Source organism: Thalassophryne amazonica, chromosome 3 (assembly GCF_902500255.1).
Source record: "Thalassophryne amazonica chromosome 3, fThaAma1.1, whole genome shotgun sequence".
NCBI lineage: Eukaryota > Metazoa > Chordata > Actinopteri > Batrachoidiformes > Batrachoididae > Thalassophryne > Thalassophryne amazonica.
In genome coordinates, this window is record NC_047105.1 from 97,925,472 (window position 1) to 97,939,309 (window position 13,838).

The 13,838-nt window shown below is 38.7% G+C and overlaps 1 protein-coding gene across 1 annotated transcript in view; it reads right to left on the reverse strand.

Moving 5' to 3' along the window:
- LOC117507318 (A disintegrin and metalloproteinase with thrombospondin motifs 9-like) overlaps nt 1-13,838 on the reverse strand; it is a 201,385-nt gene that overhangs the window by 79,718 nt on the left and 107,829 nt on the right. The window contains exons 27-28 of the mRNA XM_034167162.1: nt 7,303-7,464; nt 1,614-1,790 (exon numbers count right to left, since the gene is read on the reverse strand). Coding sequence (XP_034023053.1) covers nt 1,614-1,790; nt 7,303-7,464 — 339 coding nt within the window. The remainder of the gene's footprint in view (nt 1-1,613; nt 1,791-7,302; nt 7,465-13,838) is intronic.

Genomic DNA, 13,838 nt, shown 5'->3' on the forward strand with positions numbered 1-13,838 from the left:
AATCAGCCCTGATACTGACACTTTGGACGGGCCTGTGATGTGACCTTCAGGGACGACAGTATGCAGCCAGTGGTCCTTGACTAATTTGAGTTTGAGACCGCTGTTTTAAAGTGAGGCAAAATGTCTGTTGGACATTTGAGGACACTTCCAACATTGTTTAACACAATCTGTGACACTATGCATTAATATTTAATATCAAACTGTTCATTAAAAAAATACAGAGTAGTCAGCACCGAAATAAACAATATGTCACAATAAACACTTATCCAACCATAAATTTGGTGGGAGGTTTTCGATATTTCATGCCATCATGACTGACTAAACCACATCTGAAGTGTAGATTATCAAAGTTTAATGGTTAGTTGTGTCTTTTCCAAGTGAGGTATTGAGCATTGCATATTTAGCAAGTCCAAGTATTTTGTACAAACCAAACATTAACATAAATACACTTGGATCAAGCACCTTTGCTGTCAAGAATTTGAATCTACTGATTTGGCCAAACTACAAAAATTCTAGGTAAAAAACCAATTTATAACACTAAGGCTATTAGAATCAATTACCATAAACCCAATTAGACACTTTATTTTACAGTATTTCACAGATAAGTTGTTTTTAAACTATGGTACTATGATACTGGACATTTTAGGTACTTTTGAGTGATCATATTTTGGTTAATTCATGCTGGAACCACTACTACTGAGGGAAGATGTCAAACTGTAAAATAAAGTGTCAAAATAAGATCAGTAACTGAACAAAACACATGCACCTTCATACAAACTGAATTTCTGATAAAATATCTATTTCAAAAATGCATACAGCACAAAAATGTATACAGTATATAGTGACACAGCCCATATATAGTCCCATGTAGTTTGGCATGATGAATGTTCAAAGAAGAACAGCAAACTGTTTCGTGTAGCACCAAATATTTAGAGATTATGAGCCATTCTTTGGATCATTAAAAAACAAGGCATCATTCTGTATATTCCTGATATACAAAAACATTCATCTGGATTTGTATATGAACAACTGGCTAAATGCGCAAATACGTACAGAGCTAAGACCCAAAATATATCTTTGTAAAGTTAATGCTATATACAAACAATAAAAATGAAAATATCTTAATAAATTATCTTTAAAAACAGTATTATACAAATCTAACTGTGATTGTGACAGAAAGTGATCCTGAATTTTTCATCAGCAATACAAGGCTCAACCACAGTTTTACGGAAACTAGGACTGACCAAAAAACAAACAAACAAAAAATCTTTATGTCACAGCTGTCACTGACACATACTGTGATCTTGTACTTTTGGCATATTACAAACAAGTGTGTTAGCCACATAAGTGCACCAGAACTAACTGAACTTTCCAAATGTCTTGATGAAATAATGAGCAGTAACAGGTTCTAGGAAACAAAGTGGTTAAAAGTAAAAATGAGAAACAGAAAACGTCTTTTCAGGGTTGTTCTGTGTGTTTGTAAAACAAGGCTACATATAGGCAAGAACATGGTCTAAACATTTTTAATGTCTTTTTTGTGTTCACGTAAGGCTAAGTATTAAAAGTATTGTTTCTGTTATTTCTTTTCTTTTTTTATTTATTTATGAGCGTACCGAGCTCCATGGGTCTGTGCTCCAGTGGGGGCTAGATGGGCATGGATGAGTATTGCACTGCTCACGATCTGGAGGTATGTCGTGGATCTCACAGCTCAGATCACTGAAACGCTCTCCATTTGGACGCTGACATACCACCAACCTTGTCTTTATCCCACCACCGCATGGCTCAGTGCACTGCAGAAACAAAGATAAGAGACTATGTTTTACACATGAGAAAAACAGCCTACAGACAATAAATAAATAGGGTTATTTAAAGGGGGTATATTATCCAGCTTTCTGGATAATATACCCAAAACTGCTCATTTTCCCCTTGTGTGTGTGTGTGTGTGTATATATATATATATATATATATATATATATATATATATATATATATATATATATATATATATATATATGAAAATTTCATCTTAGGTACATGTCCACTGTGAGAGACATAATCTAAAAAACATCCAGAAATCACAATGTATGATTTTTTAATAATTTATTTGTATGTTACTGCTGCAAATAAGTATTTGAACACCTGTGAAAATCAATGTTAATATTTGGTACAGTAGCCTTTGTTTGCAATTACAGAGGTCAAACATTTCCTGTAGTTTTTCACCAGGTATGCACACACTGCAGCAGGGATTTTGGTCCACTCCTCCATACAGATCTTCTCCAAATCTTTCAGGTTTGGAGTTTCAGCTCCCTCCAAAGATTTTCTATTGAGTTCAGGTCTGGAGACTGGCCAGGCCACTCCAGGACCTTGAAATGCTTCTTACGGTGCCCCTCCTTAGTAGCCCTGGTTGTGTGTTTGGGGTCATTGTCATGCTGGAAGACCCAGCCATGACCCATCTTCAATGCTCTTACTAAGGGAAGGAGGTTGTTTGCCAAAATCTCGCAATACATGGCCCCATCCATCCTCCCTTCAATACTGTGCAGTCCTCCTGTCCCCTTTGCAGAAGAGCACCCCCAGAGTATGATGTTTCCACCCCCATGCTTCATGGTTGGGATGGTTTTCTTGGGGTTGTTCTCATCCTCTAAACATGGTAAGTGGAGTTGATTCCAAAACGCTCTATTCTGGTCTCATCTGACCACATGACCTTCTCCCATGCCTCCTCTGGATCATCCAGATGGTCACTGGTGAACTTCAAACGGGCCTGCTGGCTTGAGCAGGGGGACCTTGCTGCCCTGCATGATTTTAAACCATGACAGCATCATGTGTTACTAATGTAATCTTTGTGACTGTGGTCCCAGCTCTCTTCAGGTCATTGACCAGATCCTCCTGTGTAGTTCTGAGCTTTCTCAGAATCATCCTTACCCCACAAAGTGAGATCTTGCATGGAATCCCAGACCGAGGGAGATTGACAGTCATCTTGTGTTTCTTCCACTTTCTAATAAATAATCATAACAGTTGTTGTCTTCTACCAAGCTGCTTGCCTGTTGTCCTGTAGTCCATCCCAGCCTTGTGCAGGTCTACAGTTTTGTCTCTGGTCTCCTTAGACAGACAAGACTCTTTGGTCTTGGCTATGGTGGACAGGTTGGAGTGTGATTGATTGAGTGTGTGAACAGGTGTCTTTTATACAGGTAACAAGTTCAAACAGGTGCAATTAATACAGGTAAAGAGTGCAGAATAAGAGGGCTTCTTAAAGAAAAATTAGCTCTGTGAGAGCCACAATTCTTGCTGGCTGGTAGGTGTTCAAATACTTATTTGCAGCAGTAACATACAAATAAATTATTAAAAAAAATCATACATTGTGATTTCCGGATTTTTTTTTTTTTTTTGATTGTCTCCATGATCCAACTTGCAAAACCGCAGGGTGTTCAAATAGTTATTTTCCTCACTGTGTGTATATATATATATATACATATACTTATTTGCAGCAGTAACATACAAATAAATTATAAAAAAAAAAATCATACATTGTGATTTCCGGATTTTTTTTAGATTATGTCTCTCACAGTGGACATGCACCTAAGATGAAAATTTCCGACCCCTCCTTGATTTTTAAGTGGCAGAACTTGCAAAACCGCAGGCGGTTCAAATACTTATTTTCCTCAATATATATATATATATATATATATATATATATATATATATATAGCTTTGTTGGCCATTTTTAAGAGAATATGAATGACAACACAAAAACTTTTTTTCACTCAGGGTTAGTGGTTGGGTGAAGCCATTTATTGTCAAACAGCTGTGTTTCCTCTTTTTTAAATCAAAATGACAAGAGAACTACCCAAAAGAACTTGATCAAAAATTTACATACCCCTGTTCTTAATACTGTGTATTGCCCCTTTAACATCAACAACAGCTTGGAGTCTTTTGTGGTAGTTTTGGACGAGACTCTCTGATGGTAAAGCTGCCACTGAATATGTCTTGGACTTTATTTACATCAATTACAAAGAAATACAAACAGTATGGTACTTCATGGTAAATCTGCATGGAGTAGACAGTTCTCAAAAACTGAGTGAATGTGCAAGAAGTAGAAGAGTGAGGAAAGCCACCAAGACACCCAGACAACCCAGAAAAAGTTATGGGCGGATGTGGCTGTGATTGTGCACAGTGCACAGTGCAAGATTTGCATCGTCTCTTAGTTTCATAGTGGAGTAGAGCAGAGAAGGATTTTCTTTTCACCAAAAAAGATCAATTCCAGGCTTGCATCTCAGATGTACCTTCTGGCAATTTGTAGCTAAACTTTCAGGTCTTCTTTTTAAGAAAATCCTCCTCTATACCACTTCATCATGAAGATGGATAACTTGGTGGCTTTCCTCACTCTTCTACTTCTTGCACAGTCACTCAGTTATTGCGAACTGTCTACTCCATGCAGATTTGCCATAGCGTGCCATATTGTTTGTATTTCTTCATAACTGAAGTCAATAAAGTCCAAGACATATTCAGTGGCAGCTTTACCATCAGAGAGTCTCATCCAAAACTACCACAATAGACTCCAAGCTGTCGTTGATGTTAAAGGGGCAATACACAGTATTAAGAACAGGGGTATGTAAACTTTTGATCAAGTTCTTTTGGGTAGTAAAGAAAAAAAAGTTTTTGTGTTGTCATTCATATTCTCTTAAAAATGGCCAAAAAAGCAAAAATTCTGCCAGGGTATGTAAACTTTTGAGCACAACTGTATATAGTGGTGGGTACAGTTCCGCTAATCCACTAATTATCAAAGATAATGTTTTCATTATCAGATTAGCTTTTCAGATAACTTTGAAAACCATCATTGGATCAGTTATCTTCCAATACGTTTTGGCCCAATAATATTTAGACCGCTAACATTTTTGCAGATGTAGCTTTTTGTAGTAGATGCACAGTTCTATCCTCTACAAACAGAGAGGAGCTAGTTCCAGTTCCACTCTATCCTCTACAGGAAAAGAAGAACTAGTCATAGAAAAGAAAAAACTCTTTTCTTTTGACCCCATACTAATACACTGGCAATAGCACACAAGTCATCCAGAGGCATACAGTTTTAACTTATGGTTAAAATTTTAACCAAACAAATTTTGGACAAGTTATTTAAATTAACATCATGTCTGAAGTTTTATAAAGTGAAAATATCAGATATATGTCTTAGTTTTAAAGTAATGCACTAATTTTGAAGGTTTTAGTGTGGACATGCAGCTGTGCCCAGTGCATTATGGGTATTCACGACAGAAGAGATGCATTTGAGACACTCTGATCAGGCTCCACATGGACAACAGCATTAAACTCTTTGTATATTGTGCCTAAAACTCTCATAAATATATTTTCTGGGTTTATAGACGTTATTGTGTTTGTTTTATGTAAAAATGCCAGAAGAAGCCCACATTGCTTCTCCAAAAGCCGAAAAGTCTGTTCAATTGTGATTCAGGCCATGTGATATAACCGGTGACAAAATGCATAGAACACTGCCATCTACTGGCGACCGGTTATATCACAGTGTTGTTGACTGCAGGATTTTAAAATTATCTGTAGGTTTCCAAAACCTGAGAGACCCCACACGTGGAGATAAAAAAAAAAAAATCATAGATCTGATAGGTTTAGTTGTACAGTGTGTGGTGTCAGCCACACGGTAAAAACAACATGCACAAACAGATTTCACACACGAACATTCCCAGGTCAGGCACCTCACTTTCTGATTGGCTGCATGTCACATTCCTCACATCCTTCTGAGCAGATCAGAGCGCTCTTACAAACCACGCACGGCAGGAATATCTGATAAGATTATATTTAGCGTCATCACGATTGTTGAGGCGTCCTTAAGACTGTCGGAAGGGGAAGATTGGGTCCGATATCGGCCTAATTATCTTGCCATGTGAACCAGTCTTGATGTTATGACGCCTCACGGAGCGACTGATTGATGAGTTATGACACCGCATCAAACATGTTTTCACTATTTCAAGCATTCAAAAGGAGATTGCTATCGCCACACAACTCCAACCACACACAAAAAAGTTTTTGACAGTTCTTGTTATTGAAAGAAACCTTATCTCCCTAACCGGATAGAGTTGTGATGTCATCACGCGTGTGCTTAGGCGCTGTCTAGCGGGATCTTGAAAATTTCTTTCTTTTTTATACAAATGAAAAAAATGACATATTTTACAAAAGCACATTTATTTGTAAACACCAACATGTTACATCGATTCACTTGTGTTGGTTTTTACACAGAATGAATGAATCAACCAATCAGTATGAGTGGAGGCTTAGTTACCCATAATCCCCTTTGGGCATCTGTGTGTTAATGTTCAAATTTTTAGAATTAGTGCATTATTTTTAAATGAACAGATATGTGTTATGTATCACTTTGTACATTTTAAGAGTTTACATTAATGTAGTTATTCTATCCGGAATAATTTTATTTATAAAGCAAAACCATAATTCAAACCTGCTTTCCATTTCAAGACCTCTGCCTCATTGCTGGACCACTGTATCCTGTCAGGGTAAACGATGCTTTCCTACAGCAGGCGGTAGAGCGCACAAAGACAGAAGCGCTAGCTCATTGGCTGTTTTGGTTTGTGATCGCCATTGGTTCTATTAGAAGCTTTGGCGGATTTTAAACTCAAAATCAGCTCCTTAGTAGTTGAGAGCATATGGGTGGCAAAATTTAAAGTTATCTATAGTTTCTGATAAGTTTTTAGGCGGTTTAACGTTAAAAAAGTTAACTTTTCAGTTAGCTGATTACCAGTTATCAAAGCTAACTTTTTGGTTAGCTGTGCCCACCACTGTATATACATCATTATGGTGAAAAATACTTTCATATCATTTAATTAACACTGAAAATGTAGACACACATAGACACATTCTAGTGTTAATTTAACACTCTCTATTAATTTGACACTGGAGGTTTTGATGTGAACATCTAAATGTAAAAAGTAAAGCTCTGCTCCCTTGTTTTGCACTCGGGGTCGCCACAGCAAATCCAAGGTGGATCTGCATGTTGAATTGGCACAGGTTTTACGCCGGATGCCCTTCCTGACGCAACTCCACATTACATGGAGAAATGTGGCAGGGGTGGGATTTGAACCCGGAGCCTTCTGAACTGAAACCAAGCGCATTAACCACTTGGCCACCACCCCTACTGAACATCTAAATGTAAAAGTTAAGAAAATAAATATTTTTTACAACATGACCCCTTTACAGTGAAAACAGATCTGTCCAGAATGTTAGGAGCTTTAACTGACAAGATAAAATTTTTTTAAAAGCACTTTGTTTCACCTCTCCCCAGCTGCCATAGATCCACTGTGGACAGGGTCCGGACTCACAGGAACGCTGCTCACTGGGCCTGGTGCGATCCTCACAACGGTTGGCCGAGTAACCGTTCTCATCCTGGCACACTACGACACGCCTCTGAAAGCCTCCTGCACATGTGCTGGAGCACTGTTGTCACAAAGACACGAGTACAAGCTGTCAAAAAAGTGCTTCAAAAGCAGATGCTATTTATATGACGACACAATGACACGCAGATACGAGGTCTGTTATAAACGTATCGGACCTTATTTTTTTTTTTTGAAAACCTGATGGATTTGAATCACGTGTGCTTGCATGAGCAAACCTTGAACCTTCGTGCGCATGCGTGAATTTTTTCATGCCTGTCGCTTGCGTCATTTGCTGGCAAGCAGCATTTGTGTGAGGATGGGTGTAGTGCTCTTGAAAAATGACGGAATGACTGGAGCAGCGCTACTGCATCAAATCTTGCCAGAAACTGGACGACAGCCAGGTGGAAACCATTCGGAAGATTCAGATGGCTTCAGTGGCTTTTCAGTCGTGTGACTATCTGAGAAATTGCGGAAGAGGTGGGCATCATTTTTCGGAGTCCAGCATGTCCTGTGAGGCTTCAACACTAAGTTCCATCAGCAGCGGCACAAATTTCGCTGCAACTCTTTTTCATGGCCAAATCTTCTGTCACAGTGGAATGTGCCGAAAAAGTGCTGATGTCCACCTCTTCTCCAATTTCTCAGATAGTTACACGATGGTCCCACATCACCACAGCGTTCACTTTGGAAATGATCTGGTCATGTCAGCATGTTGATGGCCGACCGGAGCGCGGCTCACTCTCCACCGTTGTGCGGCCGTCTTTAAACCGGTTGTACCGTTCCTTAATCTGTGTGATGCCCAGAGCATCGTCACTGAAAGCCGTCTGAATCTTCCGAATGGTTTCCACCTGGCTGTCACTCAGTTTCTGGCAAAATTTGATGCGGCGCTGCGCCAGTCGTTCCCTCATTTTCCTTGCAATGAAAATCTGCCGAGAGCACTACACACGACCTCACACAAATGCTGCTTGCCAGCAAATGACGCAATCAACAGGCTTAAAAAAATTCACGCATGCACACGAAGGTTCAAGGTTGGCTCAAGCAAGCAGGCTTGATTCAAATACATCAGGTTTTAGAAAAAATAAAAAGGTCCGATACTTTTCTAACAGACCTCGTACATAAAAAATTTGCATTCCACTTGCACAGTAGTATATCAATTTCTGAAAAAGTAATTCTTTCATGAAACCCATACTATAACTGTTTTTTAAAGACTATGCACGCCCAGGTACAATTTTACCTTTATTATTATGGCAGTATTTATGTTTCTCATGCCCATAAACCATATTACAGTATTTCTATGCGCTGTAAAGCCCAATCAGTTAATGTCAAATAGTTTGGATGAATCATTTTAAACCAGTTAAATTGAGTTAACTCGAATCATTCAAACATTAAAAATGACTATTATATGGAAAATTTTACTTGATTGAATTATTCCATTATGTCATAAAAAGCAGATTATTGGTGTTTACCCTGAGCACTGTAGACCTGCTGAGCTCAATCACCGGTCATACGTTATGCATGCTGGATGCATATAGTTCCCTTTGAAGTAAACTCTGAGGTCCCTGCACTGCCAACCAGGCAAAAAGTGGATGAAGCTACTTTTATGTGACCACAATGGTTTCATTTCCCTCAGAGGTGGACCTAGGTCTTATTAGCAGCGGTACCTTCAGGAAGGCTTTGGTACTTCTACAGCACTAAATGTCAAAGCTTGATCTCATGACTGTCATAGCTGTGTGCTCCATGATATCCCTTCTGTTGCCCTTTGGTATGTCAGGCACCTGGGTACAAGAAGTAAGTAATGTATAGGCCCAGAGACCCAATGGTGCCAGCAGTGAATGCCAGTCCATTAAAGGTTACTTCTCCAGCCAAGGCCTCTACCCATTCATAGCTGGGTGGGTCGGGCCAAAGCTGATGCAGTGTCTTGTTCAAGGACAGAGACAGATATTTTCACAGAGAATCAAACCCAGGTTTACATAGCTGTAGCCCAACTCCTACACTTACATAGCTGTAGCCCAACTCCTACACTCGTCTCTGTGCTTGTTCTGTTGGACCTCAGTGCTGCTTTTGATACTGTTGACCATAAAATTTTATTACAGAGATTAGAGCATGCCATAGGTATTAAAGGCACTGCGCTGCGGTGGTTTGAATCATATTTGCCTAATAGATTACAATTTGTTCATGTAAATGGGGAATCTTCTTCACAGACTAAAGTTAATTATGGAGTTCCACAAGGTTCTGTGCTAGGACCAATTTTATTCACTTTATACATGCTTCCCTTAGGCAGTATTGTTAGACGGTATTGCTTAAATTTTCATTGTTACGCAGATGATACCCAGCTTTATCTATCCATGAAGCCAGAGGACACACACCAATTAGCTAAACTGCAGGATTGTCTTACAGACATAAAGACATGGATGACCTCTAATTTCCTGCTTTTAAACTCAGATAAAACTGAAGTTATTGTACTTGGCCCCACAAATCTTAGAAACATGGTGTCTAACCAGATCCTTACTCTGGATGGCATTACCCTGACCTCTAGTAATACTGTGAGAAATCTTGGAGTCATTTTTGATCAGGATATGTCATTCAAAGCGCATATTAAACAAATATGTAGGACTGCTTTTTTGCATTTACGCAATATCTCTAAAATCAGAAAGGTCTTGTCTCAGAGTGATGCTGAAAAACTAATTCATGCATTTATTTCCTCTAGCCTGGACTATTGTAATTCATTATTATCAGGTTGTCCTAAAAGTTCCCTAAAAAGCCTTCAGTTAATTCAAAATGCTGCAGCTAGAGTACTGACGGGGACTAGAAGGAGAGAGCATATCTCACCCATATTGGCCTCTCTTCATTGGCTTCCTGTTAATTCTAGAATAGAATTTAAAATTCTTCTTCTTACTTATAAGGTTTTGAATAATCAGGTCCCATCTTATCTTAGGGACCTCGTAGTACCATATCACCCCAATAGAGCGCTTCGCTCTCAGACTGCAGGCTTACTTGTAGTTCCTAGGGTTTGTAAGAGTAGAATGGGAGGCAGAGCCTTCAGCTTTCAGGCTCCTCTCCTGTGGAACCAGCTCCCAATTCAGATCAGGGAGACAGACACCCTCTCTACTTTTAAGATTAGGCTTAAAACTTTCCTTTTTGCTAAAGCTTATAGTTAGGGCTGGATCAGGTGACCCTGGACCATCCCTTAGTTATGCTGCTATAGACGTAGACTGCTGGGGGGTTCCCATGATGCACTGTTTCTTTCTCTTTTTGCTCTGTATGCACCACTCTGCATTTAATCATTAGTGATCGATCTCTGCTCCCCTCCACAGCATGTCTTTTTCCTGGTTCTCTCCCTCAGCCCCAACCAGTCCCAGCAGAGGACTGCCCCTCCCTGGGCCTGGTTCTGCTGGAGGTTTCTTCCTGTTAAAAGGGAGTTTTTCCTTCCCACTGTAGCCAAGTGCTTGCTCACAGGGGGTCGTTTTGACCGTTGGGGTTTTACATAATTATTGTATGGCCTTGCCTTACAATATAAAGTGCCTTGGGGCAACTGTTTGTTGTGATTTGGCGCTATATAAAAAAAAATTGATTGTTTGATTGACTTAAGCTACCTGATAAATCCTCTACTGCTCATGTCATTTGGGAAGTAATGAGTGGTCCATAGGCAATGTATACATTCAGCGACAAGGTTGCTGTATGTAACGTTCTTCCTCGTTTGGTATCTGTCACGTTTTGCTCTGCTTCTAGCTTTTGGGTATAAAATTAGGTCTGGTCTTATTGCAGCCTCTATGATTTGTGGTGGGTAGAAAATTGGAGAATGCTTTTGTTCATGAGTAACTCTTTATCATTTGCTTTTCTCAGACTATTACATGCTTCTGTATGAGCCACTAGAAATGGCAAGTTCACAAGTTCTTGTAATGTTAGCTGTTGAATATCTGGAAATGTATAATTGGTATCATTTAGGTGGCAGTATCTCCTGTTTGCCTCTTCAATGTAAGGAAGCAAATATAAAGCAATCATTTGAAGGGTCCGATCATGTCTCCAGTTGCATCCTACCAGTATCTAGTGAGTATATACAACTTTTGAGAATGTGAAACAATGTACAGCATTGATGGTTGCAAAACTGGCCCAGTCCTACATTGGTTTTCCCCATGTCTTCAGGCTGGTTGATGATGGAAGAGTGTCATGGATGGGATTTACATGAGATTAAAGGAATTCTAAAAGCGGAAGTTCACTTGATCAGCTTTGGGATCTGTATAAAAATACAGATTCTGAAATGGTTGATGCAATACATTTGTTAATCTCCATGAATGAAAACAAAAAAGTCTATACTACAAACACATACTGATTGTCTCATTTCAGGTCTTTTTTTGGTGAAGACGCAAAATTACAACAATTGTGCCACTGTCTAACTCCTTATAGACCTGACTATTTCCACAGTCAGTCAGTGAGTGAAGATCCCCATAGTTTCTGCTCCCAGCACTCATCACAGCTTTTGGTCTGAAGAGAGAGGGATCTTTTCTGTTTTCTTCTTTCGACAAGAGATTTGCTCTCCTATCCGCCAGCTCAAGGGTATGACTGCTGATCTCCAAATTTTACATACAATTTAATGTATGTGTGTAATCTCTGTGGTTTTTGGACATTTTTAAAGAACAAAATGGTATTTTGGTATTTCAAGGGAAAGGTTTTGTCTCCGTTGACAATAAATATTTAACTCTTTCAGTGTGGGTACTTCACTATTTGGTTATGGATTTTTGTCTTCTGCATTAGGTGGTTTTTGTGGTGCTTAAAATATGTAAATCCTATAAGTACACTACTTACATGGTACTTTTTATGTTAACTTGTCTCCTATTTAAGAATAAGTGTTTTTTTTTTTTGGGGGGGGGTATTAAATCTTAATTCCATTTTGTTTTGATTACTGAGGGAGAACAATGTCAGATTTACTGAGGCAGAATCTGAGGTTATATTATATTGGCGTGTTGCTCGTGTGGATCCAGGGGCTCTAAATTGGGTAGTGTTTATAAAATATGTAGCTGACATTTTTCAAGGGTGGTAATAAATTCTGTAAAGTTTCTATAATGAATTGGAATGGCATGCAAGTCCAGAATGTGTATAGAACCTTAGACCTCAATGGTTTGAGAACTCAACCCTTTTATTTCCTATTGATTACATAATTTGTTTTTAATGGTAATTTACTGTCTTGTAAACTGTTTAGATTCTTGTCATCATACACACCATATTATTATTATTATTATTATGAAATGGACTCCATTTTATATAGCGCTTTTCCATCTGCATCAGACGCTTACAGCAGTTTACAATTATGGCTCACATTCACCCATTCACACAAACACATTCACACACCGATATTGGGGTGCCGCCACGCAAGGCACTCACGACACACCGGGAGCAAGTTGGGGATTAAGGACCTTGCACAAGGGCCCTTAGTGATTTTTCCAGTCTGGCTGGGGTTTGAACCGAGGATCCTCTGGTCTCAAGACCAACACTTAACCACTAGACCATCACCTCCACCAAAACCCCAAATTATCATCAGTATTATTATTATTATTTTATTTTATTAGTTTATTTTGTTATTACTTCTGTTTTAACATTTGGTTTTTAAATGGACCACAATGGATATTAGTTTTTTCACTTTCTTGTGTCATCCATGTATTTTTAACATGTCGTATTTACAATTATATTATGTACTTACATTGAACTTACTAAATAAAATCAGGTAGGCATTCACACACTCACGCTTTTAATATATAGATGATTTACCACCCCCTGCTGGAATGGTGTGTGAGTCCAGAATGTAATTATCAATGTCCATTGTTCAGTGTTGTTAGTATCCATAGTTTTTTCAAAAATATTAATCCAATCAATGTTGTGTTCTGGGGTGTTCATCCTCGACCCAAAATATATAAGCATACCAAACGGCAAATATCAGCTCTCCCCAGGTTGTCCATGATCAAAATTGCATGCACACATGCAGAGCTTTTTGTCTTTTCTGCACTCTGCTGTAAGCAGATGATTTTAATATGACAAACAGAGACTGTGGCGGAAGACATTAAAAGCACTAGACTTTTCACTTATGGTAGCTAGAACATGACACCTAAGTCACTCATGGTAACAGCAAATAACATTTAACTAAACTGACTAAACCAATTGAACTACAAAAGCACAATAAATTAATAACACTAACAACACTGTTAAACTAACATGAACCACAATAAAATTTTTCTTAATCCCTAAAAATTAGAGCGTTAACATGGCAAAAGCATATGGATATACAGCCTATGGACAAAAGTGAAAAATCACCAAGACCCTGAGTCGGACAGGTAACGTCAATATGTTTGTTTGTTCTTTTTTTTACATATCGATTCCCATATTTTCAGGACTATAAGTTACAGCTGAGTATAAATCACATTTCATTTTAAAGTGTATATTTCACAC